Source organism: Hyla sarda, chromosome 6, assembly GCF_029499605.1.
Source record: "Hyla sarda isolate aHylSar1 chromosome 6, aHylSar1.hap1, whole genome shotgun sequence".
Classification (NCBI taxonomy): domain Eukaryota; kingdom Metazoa; phylum Chordata; class Amphibia; order Anura; family Hylidae; genus Hyla; species Hyla sarda.
This window is the reverse complement of record NC_079194.1, coordinates 236940288-236953555: the sequence shown is the minus strand read 5'-3', so window position 1 is coordinate 236953555 and position 13268 is coordinate 236940288. Positions and strand designations below refer to the sequence as shown.

The following is a 13268-nucleotide window of genomic DNA, read 5'->3' as shown; positions in this document are numbered from 1 at the left end:
CACCAGCCATGATTGACAGATCTTCTACTGTTTGCGTATAGAGAGAAATCTTCCAATCAAGGATAGTGGGTCAGGGAGAAGCCTCCAGGGATCCCCCAAATGACTTGTGGTTCCCTTAAATCTATTCTTACTTTCTGTCATTGCCTATTCCTATGGGAGTAATTTGGTACCTTTTACAGTCCACACAGAATATCAAAGGGGTATGTCTGTAATAAAAAAAACTATCCCCTATGCACAGAATAGAGGCTGTGGCTGATTGTGGGGGGGACCAGATTCTTCCAGTTGAATAATGCTGCAGGATTGTACTCACACCTAGCAGCTCCATTTATTCTCTATGGAGCCCCCAAAGATGGATGATATGCAGAGATATGTACAGAGCTCGTCTATCTCTGGTGATTCCATAGACAATGAATAGAGTGGTGGGGTGTATGTTCCAAGCCACTACTCCATGTAGCCAGAAGAGTCAGGGCCCCATTATTGATATCCAGAGGATAGAGTATAAGTGTCTGACCACAGCAGATTGGCACTACACGCTATATAATTCCGTTTCTATCAATATTTGCTCAATGATTGTACTGTACTTCCTCCTTCATTGAAGACTCACCTAATGGTATTACCATTGCTAACATTATTTTGCTGTGGACTCTTTCCAGCATTATTTTAATAGGTAGAAAAAAGTACGCAGGGTCTTGTTGTAGGAACCCAGACTTTTAATAATTCAGGCTCGGTGCTGTTTGCCAGGATAGCGAATCTGCCATAGGTGAAGAAGCACAAACAACGCGGTTCTCCCACCAGCTTCAGGGAGAATCCCCCTTGCTAGTGTGGGTTATGTTTATTTATACCTAACAAAAAGGGAGGGTTTACAAAGCCACTCCCACATAAACCGTACAAAGCCACGCCCACACATAGTCAGCATTAGGTTAGAAGGTAATGATTGCGCCTACAGAAGATATGACACACATCCATGTGCCATCAAAAACCACCACATCTGCACCTATGGTGACCAGTTGACAACACGTGAATCTACGCCATATCGCACAATATGAAGGCAATGTAACAACTTAATATTTCCACGACAGCCTCCAATCTGTCAGCTATTTATAAAATAGTGCTTACTCTTAACATTTTCTAGAGGACACCCCACTATTTTTGTTTCATAGGAGAAATGTGATGACGGGCTCTTTAGAATGCCCAGTGTCTTCTATTTTGGTCTGAGATGAGTGATGTAGGTGTCTTTTGTCTCCAGACAGCATGGAGGTGTTACGCAACGGAAAATCCAGATTCTGCAACATGGAAAATGTATATCAGGAAGGCGCCACGCAGTCAGCAAGTCATGTCTCCAAGCCCAAAACCAAAGAAAACCGTGCTGGTAAAGTATTCTTCAACTGGACATAGTTCTTGGTTACTGTAAGGAGCAAGACTCAATGTGATTGGCAAAGAAATACATCTGATATCATATACATTATTGCTAGAGATGAGCGAACTTACAGTAAATGCGATTTGTCACGAACTTCTCGGCTCGGCAGTTGATGACTTTTCCTGCATAAATTAGTTCAGCTTTCCGGTGCTCTGGTGGGCTGGATAAGGTGGATACAGTCCTAGGAGACTCTTTCCTAGGAATGTATCCACCTTTTCCAGCCCACCAGGAGCACCGGAAAGCTGAACTAATTTATGCAGGAAAAGACATCAACTGCTGAGCCGAGAAGTTTGTGACGAATCGAATTTACTGTAAGTTCGCTCATCTCTAATTATTGCACACCTATGGCTTAAGGGAGTACTTCCATCTCATTATAAATATATACCACTACCAACTTATTGGTGAAGGTCCAAATTCTGGGACCCCCACAGATCCTAAAATGAAGGGCTGTATCCTCATTCAAAACTTTTCCTGCTGAGCAATGCATTGACTTAAATGGAACCATACTGCAGTTCCTTGCATGGTAGACCCATGATGAGTGTCACTGCAGCTGCTATCTTCTCATTGAACCACCAATATTGTAAAGTACACATTCAAGGGAGCAGGGCATCATCCCCTGATCACTATCATGGCTGACATCCGGGGCTTACACTAGACATCTTGTGTTGTCATGAGAAGATTTTAACCTTAAAGTGGTACTCTGCCCCTAGACATCTTATCTGCTGGGGAACCCCGCGATCTCGGCTGCGGCACCCCAGACTTACGGTGCATGGAGCGAACTTCGCTCTGGCGATGCGGGGCAGAGGCTTGTGATGTCACGGCCACGCCCCACTCGTGATGTCACGGCCACACCCCCTCAATGAAAGTCTGTGGGAGGGGGCGTGACGACACTGCATCCAACTCTCTAAGTGAATGCCGGGTGCAGCAGGGAGACGCCCAGCGGTGGGACCCCCGTGATCAGATATCTTATGCCCTTATCAATTGGCCTCTGCAGGATAGCCTAGACATAACTTGTAGAGGATGTTTAGTGTGGGTCTTTGGCAGAGATTTATCAAAACCAGTGCAGAGAAAACGTGGTGCTCTTTCCAATAGCAATTGCAATTTTTAGAAAGGCCTCAGAAAAATGTGATCAGATTTGTTATGGGCAACTGCTCCACTTTTTCTCTACATAGGTTAAGATAAATCTCTGCCAAAGTAGAGCACTTGCACATTGCAACCAATCAGATTGCTTCTTTAATTTCTAAAAAGGCCTCTGAGAAATAAAGGAATCGATCTAATGGACATTTTTTTTTTAATTTAATTAAGGAGAATCCATTTAAAGGAAATCTGTCACTGGTGTCATCTGCACCAACCTGTCCGTCCCGACAGGTAGAGCATGTGGCACTAATGACAACGGTACTTACCTTCTCCTGTTCTGTGCTGGGGATCTCCGGTAATCTTCCCTGTTAATCTTCAGCTCCGGGCCCTGCTTGGGGCACGGGCGGAGCTTAGTGACGTCACCGCTGCTGCAGGACCCTGCAGAGAGCAGCAGCGGTGACGTCACTAAGCTCCGCCTGTGCCCCAAGCCGGGCCCGGAGCTGAAGATTACCGGAGATCCCCGGCACGGACCAGGACAAGGTGAGTACCGTTGTCATCAGTGTCACCTGCACTACCTGTGGGTACAGACAGGTTAGTGGAGGTGACACTGGTGACAGATTTCCTTTAAGCTGTCAAAATACAGAGGAGGCTAGAAATGTTAAACCTCATCCTTATTTAACCACCTTAGAAATTGCATAATGTCTAATTAAAGGGGTATACCAGGCAAAACCTTTTTTTTATATATATCAACTGGCTCCGGAAAGTTAAACAGATTTGTAAATGACTTCTATTAAAAAATCTTAATCCTTCCAATAGTTATTAGCTTCTGAAGTTTTCTGTCTAACTAATCAATGACGATGTCACGTCCCGGGAGCTGTGCATGATGGGAGAATATCCCCATAGGAACTGCACAGCTCCCGGGATGTGAGTCATCAGAGAGCAGTTAGACAGAAAACAACAACTCAACTTCAGAAGCTAATAACTATTGGAAGGATTAAGATTTTTTAATAGAAGTAATTTACAAATCTGTTTAACTTTCCGGAGCCAGTTGATATATATAAAAAAGTTTTGGACTGGAATACCCCTTTAAAGTTCAAGCCAATGAGTCTTCTTGCTGGGACAACAATGCAGTATCTTTGGTGGAGGATAGCTATTAACATATTGTTACCTACAAACCATTGTCCTATAGCGTACTTCTCTTCCTAAGAATAATCTGTATTACTAAGGGGCTAGACAGATTTACTTTACATGATATCTAAATAAAATGCCATTTATCAGGTTATCAGTACAGGTATATAAAGGAACTATATGTTTCTAGGTTAAAAGAAAGAAAATGCGAACCGAGAAAGATGAAGGCAGCAGTGAGAAGATGCTAAACATTCCACATATCACGTATGATCATGTTACAGAGGATCGAAAAAATTACACCTATTCAGTCGAAGCATATGAGAACACAGGTATTATAATGTTATTATTATTATTAGGAATAATATTGATCAAAGTGCACAGACTAGGTCTATTGGATTTCAATAACTGCAGCAGTGGTTTGGGATAGAATTACAACTGAGCAGGTCTTCTATTGGCTGTTATACATTGACAGAGAACCTCTTAAAAGTATATGTCTGTCTTTTATATGGATTACCTTTATATACAGTGACCCCCCCCCCCCCCCCCCCCCGACCTACGATGGCCCTGACATACGATCATTTCCCCATACGATGGTCTCTCAGAGGCCATCGCATGTTGAAGGCAGCATCAACATACCATGCTTTTGTGTGTCGGGGCCATCGCATAAACGGTTATCCGGCAGCGCAGACTGCTTCATCTGCCACCGGATGGCCATTTACGGTGCCCCGTGTGGTCCGCTGATGATCACTTACCTGTCCTCTGGGCTCTGGCGCGTCCTCTTTGGGATACCTGCATCGTCGGCGCTCTCCATCGTCGTCATCACGTCGCTGCGGACGCCGTTCCGTCATCCAATAGGAGCGGCATGCGTAGTGACGTGATGGCGGCGACGGAGAGCGAGGATGCCGGGGAAGCAGAGGCCTTGCCGGGGCGTCGGGGACACGGTGACAGCGATGGGCGGCGACATCCAGGGCATCGGTGACGGTCCGGAGCGGCAGGGACAGGTGAGTACAATCTTTAATACCAGTGGTCTGTAACCTGCGGACCTCCAGATGTTGCAAAACTACAACCACCAGCATGCCCGGACAGCCGTTGGCGGTCCGGGCATGCTGGGAGTTGTAGTTTTGCAACATCTGGAGGTCCGCAGGTTGTAGACCACTGTCCTATACTTTACATTGCACGGATCCCTCAACATACGATGGTTTCAACAAACGATGGTCAGTTTGGAACGGATTACCATCGTATGTTGAGGGACCACTCAGTGATCCCTCAACTTACAATGGCCTCAACATACAATAGTTTCAACATATAATGGTCTTTTCTGGACCATCATAAGTTGAAACCAGACTCAACATACAATGCTACGGACAGTCCAGATCTGCTAAACGTGTCAATGGCTGGTAGAACTGACCAATCAGAATGGGCATTCACTGGTAAAACCCCTGTATTACTGAAGTGTATGCACTGACTGGTGTCTGATAGCGCCCCCTACAGTACAGGGAGGTATTACACAACTCCATTACTTTTTAGGACACCGTGTGTACTGTACAGGACCCCGAAGAAGCTCCTGTCCTCTGCATGGACCAGTGTTTCCCAAGCAGAGTGGCCCCAGCTGTTGCAAAACTACAACTCCCAGCATGCCTGGACAGCCTTTGGCTGTCCTGGCATGCTGGGAGTTGTAGTTTTGCAACAGCTGGAGGCTCCCTGCTTGGGAAACACTGACATGGACAGTGATTTACAGCTCCCAGCAGATCTTTCTTACTTTTATATGTAAGGATTTGCTTTATCTGTATTAGTTATCTACTTATTTTTCTTTAATCCTCACTTTTTCCTATTTTTGGATGACATTTTGGTGCCTTTAGAACCAATTACTTGGTTTCCGTAGAGTTCTGGTCTCAACATACAATGGTTTCAACATACAATGGTCATCCCAGAACCAATTAATATTGTAACTTGAGGGACCACTGTAATGGATAGAGTTGCACCTGTTTTGGACTAACTCCAAATGCCCTACATGGGACCATCCTTCCTAGCTCCTTTTTGTTAAATTTTTTTGGCAGCCACCTTCCTTTTTGTGTCTCTCTTGCCGCAGAGACCCCACAAATTTCTGTATGTTGTGTTTGGGTTTTTTGGACCTATTTATCTTGCTTTTGAATTTATGTATTTTTGATGTTTGTCCAGACTTTCTAATAATCTGTTTTTAGTCTTTGATGCGCTTCTTTGTTTATTGGTGGATCGTGCATTTGCGCAGGACTTTGTATTCAGTGAGGATAGTCGCTGGTTGATGTCCAATTCTGTAATGTGTTAACCCCTACAGTAACCAAAAAGAGCTTTGGACTGTTGGATGTTGGCAGCGGACCTTTCATCAGAACAAGCAGTTTCACGGATGATCCTGACATGGAAGGAGATTCGTTGCTGACGCCAATAACTCACATATCCGAGTAAGAACTTGTATGTTGGTTTGTGAAACCTCATTGTGACTGGTTGATCACAAGCTAAATGGGTATGTACTATAAGATGTTCTCATTCCTTGTCTTGGAACAGGCTCAGAGAACATCACCGAGCAGCGATAAAAGTGATTCGCAGAATGCAGTATTTTGTGGCAAAGAAAAGGTTCCAGGTGGGTTTTTTCATGTTACTAGAGGATAAGGAGTAAATCAGTACATGCTTTGTCTTGGGGTATATGTCTTCCTGGGGTATAGTTTGATGTCTTGTTCTACATGAAGCCTTTTTACGTTACGTCACAAAAAAAGAAAAAAAAAAGAGGAAAAAATCAATTGGCACTCACCAGGGGCAAACTTGGTTCGGGCGCCTTTAATGAGTCACATGGTCTTACATCGCAGTTGACACGGTTCCCTGTCAGCTGTGTTGTAGGATCATATGACCAATTAAAAATGTGTGATTTAAGTTGGTCCCTTGTGAGTGCCGCAGTTTTTGTTTATTTTGTTTCCTTGTGGATTTTTTGCATGAACTACCTACAATCTGCTTAGCACCACATACTGAAAAGGGAAAAGTCAATTTGCTGTGTGGAAGGAGCTGTGGATAAGTTCCATATACTGGGATAGTGCTGGGGGTGTTGCTGCTGCTTTGTGTTTGTCCTTTTACATTACTGTCTGTTTAGTTGGAGCACATGGCACGGTATAACCTAATTTCAGGGCTATAGGGCAAGTGCTATCACTAGTTGTTCCTTTATTGCTTGGAACTCCGTTCTGAAATTCTGTAGTGTGAACCCGGCCTAACTGATCCTCTTCAAAGTGTGTGAACTAAGGAAAACAATGCTCAACCAAGCTCTTCTGCAATTTCATTGTAGCAATCTGATTGCAGCGCCTGGACCCCCACAGATAAAAGCTTTCAGGCAGGTCTCTGTGACATGTCATAAATATGTTGAAAGTTTAGATACACATTAAAGTGTATTTAGACTGTCATCCCGTTCACCCACACTAAGCCCAATACACCTGGTTATATTGTGGGTGAACAGGAAACTGATGCGGGGTCTCTGACTAATATACATACCTGCAGTCCGGAACCCGGTCCCTCTGAAGATCGGCTTTTTTTTTGCGCTTAATTGCGCGCTGGAGGGGGGGCCCGCTGGCTAAATTTGATTATTCATGATCGCTGGTCATGTGAGTGCTCAGTAGGCACAAAAGCTCACGTGATCAGCGACCATGAATATTCAAATCCAGCCGTGGGGCCTGCCTCTAGCGCACAAGTCAGAGAAGATAAAAGCCGATTTCAGAGGGACCAGGTGCCAGACTGCAGGTGTGTGTGGAGAGCCACGGGGTGTGATGTGAGGTGTTGCCCAGGGGCAGATGGTATTAACCCCTTCATGTTCGTGACACCAGGGCGTGGTTTGCCTATGTAACCACCCGAAGGTAGTACAGCTAATCCTAGGTTAGGCAGGGGCAATAAAGAGTCCAAGGCCAGGTTAAGGGTAACGGTAGCTTTTATAAGGTTAGACAGGTTTTACAGTCTATATACAGTTCAGTGTGTATCCCAGAGAGGTGGCCAATGACACAGAGAGACCTCGCAGGCTTGCTGGGACTTGGAGTAGGTAGCTTGACTATAATGCAGGCCACAGTGACTAGACAGTAGACTTGACTTTACTGACTTGATGACTGACAATTAGGTGACTTGAGCTTACTTGCAATTGACTGGTGGCTGCAGACTTTAGGCTTGAGGCCTTTAATGCTCTGGACACAGGCACTGGGACAGATGACAGGACTTGACCTCAGCAGGAAATGAAGTGTGATCAAAGAGAGGGATTGCAGCTCCTCCCTTCCTTATAAAGGGGGCTGTGTAAGGAGCCGATAGGTTACTAGCGAGGTCACCTGGTTACTGGTGTTCTCTTGGTAACAATACAATCATATGACTTAAACATGTGACATAATCATGTGACTAACAATACAGGTCCTTTACTCTTTCATGTGAAAATGATATACACAGGGGGAGACACTGCAGGGGAACCCCGGGGACATATAGGGACTCTATCTGACGGGACTGTAGGACCATATCCTGTAGTGGGACCCCACATATGTATAATTAGTAAGAGACCCCACATCGGTCTCCTGTTCACCCGCACTATACCCGGTGTATTGGGTTTAGTGTGGGTGAATGGGATGACTGTTTTCCTTTTAAGGTGAACTGTAATGTGAATTTTTTATAGTCTTTATATTTTGCAATACACAAAGCAGCTGTGGTCTGTAACTTGCCGTGCAGGCATCTCATGTGGTTATAATTATAGACCAATTCTGATTTTTACAAACATTTCCCAACTTCTGCTTCTGGTTTTGCAGCACAATAAAATCTGTTTCTTTCTTTCCTCTTTCTTATTTGCAGCAAGCAAGGAAGCCATATGATGTACGTGATGTCATTGAGCAGTACTCTCAAGGTCATCTTAATCTGATGGTCAGAATCAAGGAACTACAGCGAAGGTGCCGAGAAAGTTTATTATGTTTTATTAACAGAATGCATTCCTGCTATGGCTTATTAGAAGAAGAGGGTCACCTTGAAACTGTTCGTTCAGACTGGGAGGGGAATGAGCATAGGAGATCAGTCATACGTTATGCAACATAGGATTGTTACAATACATGGTTCCTTTATTGAAAATCACTTACTTACAATTATCTTTGTACATGTACAGATTAGATTACTCATACCCATATATGTTACACAATCGGAAATAGTCCTATTCTGTATGGTGTTTACTGTGTTCCTGTCATAAAAAAAAAAAAAGTTTGGTCAAGTCCTAGAGACATGTCAAAAGCTTAGTTGGTTGGGGTGGGGGTGTTCAGACCCCTATGAGTAGAGAAAAAAGTGAGCACTAAGTATGGTCACTACCCTAACCCCCCCCCCCCCGTCCGAACAACAGGAGACAGACTTTGATAGAGAGTCTAGACTAGAGGCCCATCTCCTGGTTTAGTCCCGTGCTTCTCCCTACTCATTCTAAAGATCGGTGGGGGTCTTGACACCCAGTCCCCAACCAACTTTTGACACTTGGACGTAACAGGAAAAACGTAAACTTTCCTGCAGCGCCACCACAGGAAACCTTAACACTTGTTATAAATTAACACATCTACAACTATTGCTGATGACTCTAGAAACTAGACACCCTATGGTTGGCATATTAGTTAGGTAACCACCTTCAACAAAAGTGCCTGTTTTTGTTCTTAATTTAAGGTTATTTGGGAGGTTGTAAACATTTACCGATAGGGCAGGGTGGGGCAGCTAGAGTACTTGATAGTCATAAGCTATTGAGGGCCGTGGATGAAGATCTCAGTTGCGGAAAAAAGAATCCATTCTCAACTGTTATATTATAACAACGAGGTTATATTACTGAAGTAATGCAATATAAGAATGTTTGTTTGTACCGCAAAAGTAGAGTTTACCATAAATGTTGTTCATAGAACAAGCTGGAGGTCTAACTGGTCTTTTGAAAAGTTGGGCGCAGTAACATGACTGACTATTGCTAAAGCTATAAATATTGCTAATTTTTTTATTTTTTTTTTACTGAAATCTTTCGTAAAAAGATGTTAGTATTATTTATCATGGACTTGGTTTTAACTCCCCCCCCCCCCCCTTTTCTATACAGACTGGATCAGTCATTGGGAAAGCCCTCCCTGTTTCTTTCTGGATCAGGTAACTGAATGGCTTCTCTTAATAATATGGATTCTACATCCTATCAGTATAAAGTGTTGTGTTTTGGAGAAATTGGCAATTACAATGGTTGGTCATCAGTCAGGGAACTGATAGGTCAAATCCTCTATATAAAAGTGTATTCTAATCATGTTATGTTATTGCAAATCCTAGTAATATACCATCACTTGTAATAGAGGGAGAATCTAATGTCCATCCATAGGCTGTCTCTGGAATTGCATTTCATTCCTATTAAAGTAAATGGGACAGAACCTGCTATTCCAGACCCAGTGTGGATATTTGTTGTCTATGTCTATAAGCACAGTTGAACAGGTATGGTTTTAGTTTACAATAGATCATTTCTTCCATTTAAAGGGGTACTCCACTGGAAAACATTTCCTTTTAAATCAACTGGTGACAGAAAGTTAAACAGATTTGTAAATTACTTCTATGAAAAAAATCTTAATCCTTCCAGTACTTATCAGCTGCTGTTATGATCCACAGGAAGTTATTTTCTTTTTGAATTTCCTTTTTGCCTGACTACAGTCCTCTCTGCTGACACCACTGGCCATTTTAGGAACTGTCCAGAGTAGGAGCAAAGACCGCCCAGGCATGCTGGGAGTTGTAGTTCTGTAACATCTGTCCCTTCAGATTTTGCAATTTTCATGACATTTTTGAAAACTGCTGCTCTACTTTGAAGCCCTCTAATTTTTTCAAAAAGTAAAAATATGTCCATTTTATGATGCCAACATAAAGTGGACATATTTCATTGGTGAATAAAAATAAAATGTATTTGGAATATCCATTTTCCTTACAAACAGAGAGCTTCAAAGTTAGAAAAATGCAAAATTTTCATGAAATTTTGGGATTTTTCACCAAGAAAAGAATGCAAATAACGCCGAAAATTTACCACCAAAATAAAGTAGAATATGTCACGAAAAAACAATCTCAGAATCAGAATATTCGGTAAAAGCGTTTTAGAGTTATTAACGCTTAAAGTGACGATGGTCAGAATTGCGAATAAGGGCTCAGTCCTTAAGGTGAAAAAGGGCTCAGTCCTTAAGGAGTTAAATATTTTTTTTTCCCAGTGGAGTACCCCTTTAACTATTTCAAACTTCAGCTAAATGCAAATTGGAAAAAAAAATTCTCTTTGTAATTGATATTATTTTCTGTGTCCAGATAAAGTGAAAGATAGAGGCACTAATACAATTGGGTCAAGATTAAACCGTGTAGAGGACAAGGTAAGAAAGAAAGAAATAGTTTACCTGCCTAGTTCATACATGCACAGTGGCGTATCTTGCTCATATGATCCCATTATAAAAGCATATGTTGCATTGTATGCATTTTTTGTGGGGTATCTTTGTAGAATATTTTGGTCAACTATATAAGATAAGTATATTCAATGTAGAGCAACGCCCAGCTCTCCCTCTGTAGCCCAAGGCGTCTCGGTCAGGAATGGACCCAATCCATACAATATCGATCAGACAAACAGGATGGTCCAGCGCTTGTATCGGTAAAATAGCAAGGATTTTATTCAATAGATACAGGTAAAAACATTGTGACGCGTTTCGGCTGCTAGTTTACAGCCTTAGTCATACAACAGATAAGTATACTGTTATATACATCATTAAATGATGGCAAAAATACATTGTTTATGTATCGGGAGCAGGAGTATGTTAAATGTACATTGCAATTGCCATCTGTATGTTAAATCCATTAAAACCTCTTTGATAAGACCATACAAAATGACATTGAAAAGTGATGATCTATGGTGAGGTGTTCTGAAAGAGAATAGCCTCTATGCATCATGTATGGTGGACTGAAAATCTGTCACACAAAATTTGGTATGGACAAGGGGATGATCTTTTTAAAGAGGTATTGTTTTGGAGAGGTGGCACTGTACTACTACTAAGTACTACTATTTTCATATATGTGGCCAAAGAAGTCTTTGTGCCTGCCTAAGACTACATCAATCTGGCAACAGGTCCACTTTAAAGCATTTGACCAGAATTTGAAAGGATTTGAGCTGCAAGATCAGATCAGATGACCCGCTGCGATCGTGAATTCCAACCTTGTGAACACATGGAGTGTGCCAAATGTGACTAATGTACTACATTCAAGTCAATGATAAATAAATCCGGTGACAGTCAAAGAGCGAGGTGCACGCTGCCGCACACTTCACCTGTCTGTAACTGGGGAGATGTCAAAAGTTTGTTTAACTGTGATGTTTTAAAGGGGTACTCTGCCCCCTAGACATCTTATCTTCTATCCAAAGGATCGCGGGGGTCCCCCTGTTGGGGACCCGAATCTCCTTCCTGCACCCGGCGTTTGTTTAGAGCATCGGGTACAGTGCCGGAGGCTTGTGATGTCACAGCCACACCCCCTCAATGCAAGTCTATGGGAGGGGGCGTGACATCTGTCACGCCCCCTCTTAGACTTGCATTGAGGAGGCGTGATGTCACAAGCAGGGTGTGACCGTGACGTCACCAGCCTCCACCCCGCATTGCCAGTCATCAGACCGGATGCACCAGATGTCTGGGGTGCCACAGCCAAGATTGCGGGGGTCCCCAGCGACGGAACGTCCTTTGGATAGGGGAGAAGATGTCTATGGATGGAATTCCCCTTCTAAGCCTGCTACAATATATAAAGTTTGTTATATGTTTTGTATGTATGCAATTCTCTGTAAAGCACTTCTGTGCGACATCTCAAAGGTTTAGATCCGTTGGGGTCTCAGTGCTAAGACCCCCTATTGATCACTAAATATAGAGAGGTAAAGCGTGAATCTATGGAACCCACCACATGTATAGAACACGGAGTGCCGAGCCAGAAAATAGAATGCTGCCACATGGTTTACTCAGCTATCTGTAGAGATCAGAGGGGGTCTCAGCACTGAGACTCTTGCCGATCTAAACTTTTGACATGTCTAAACCATACGATAGGTAATACTTTGTGTTTATTTTGCTCTTATAGGTGACCCAAATGGACCATAAACTCAATCTCATAACCGATATGCTTCATCATCTGGTAGCAAACCAACAAAGCAGTCAGTCTGCGAGCAGAACGCCTAACCGGAGCAACTCCCTGAACAATGGGAACAATCTCTCCAGCAGCACACTACCTACCTACGAACAGTTAACTGTGCCAAGACGAAACCAAGATAATATATCTTGATGAACAGACACAAATGTTATTGTGAAAATTTTTGGAATTGGTTCCCGTGCAAACTGGTTAACTGCTGGTTCTCAATGCAGATATTCATTATTTTAATGAATGCATTTATAAGCGGAAAGTAAAATGATGTAATGCGACTGCGTATCCAGTAAGTGTCTAACACTGTCAAGGGCTTCTTGTCTATTCTCTGCAGATCCTACCAGGGTTCATTGAAGGTTTCTTAGGAGAAGTAAGAGACACTGAACATATGTGTATTGGTCAATGTAGAAACGGCAGAAAGTGTCTAATATGTCCTCCACTGATGATGTCACAATCCATTCTCAGGAATATTGTAGCTGAATGGCCT

At 42.9% G+C, this 13268-nt stretch overlaps 1 protein-coding gene across 4 annotated transcripts in view; it reads left to right on the top strand.

Annotated features, from left to right (window-relative positions):
- The window catches only part of KCNQ1 (potassium voltage-gated channel subfamily Q member 1), a 162169-nt gene extending 149110 nt beyond the window's left edge, over positions 1-13059 (top strand). For all 4 annotated transcript variants that reach the window (XM_056526711.1, XM_056526708.1, XM_056526709.1 and 1 more), the window contains exons 10-17: positions 1247-1369; positions 3813-3951; positions 5937-6060; positions 6164-6239; positions 8456-8550; positions 9708-9754; positions 10931-10992; positions 12722-13059. In XM_056526711.1, coding sequence (XP_056382686.1) covers positions 1247-1369; positions 3813-3951; positions 5937-6060; positions 6164-6239; positions 8456-8550; positions 9708-9754; positions 10931-10992; positions 12722-12922 — 867 coding nt within the window. In that variant the 3' untranslated portion in view covers positions 12923-13059. The remainder of the gene's footprint in view (positions 1-1246; positions 1370-3812; positions 3952-5936; positions 6061-6163; positions 6240-8455; positions 8551-9707; positions 9755-10930; positions 10993-12721) is intronic.
- Positions 13060-13268: the final 209 nt, after the last annotated feature.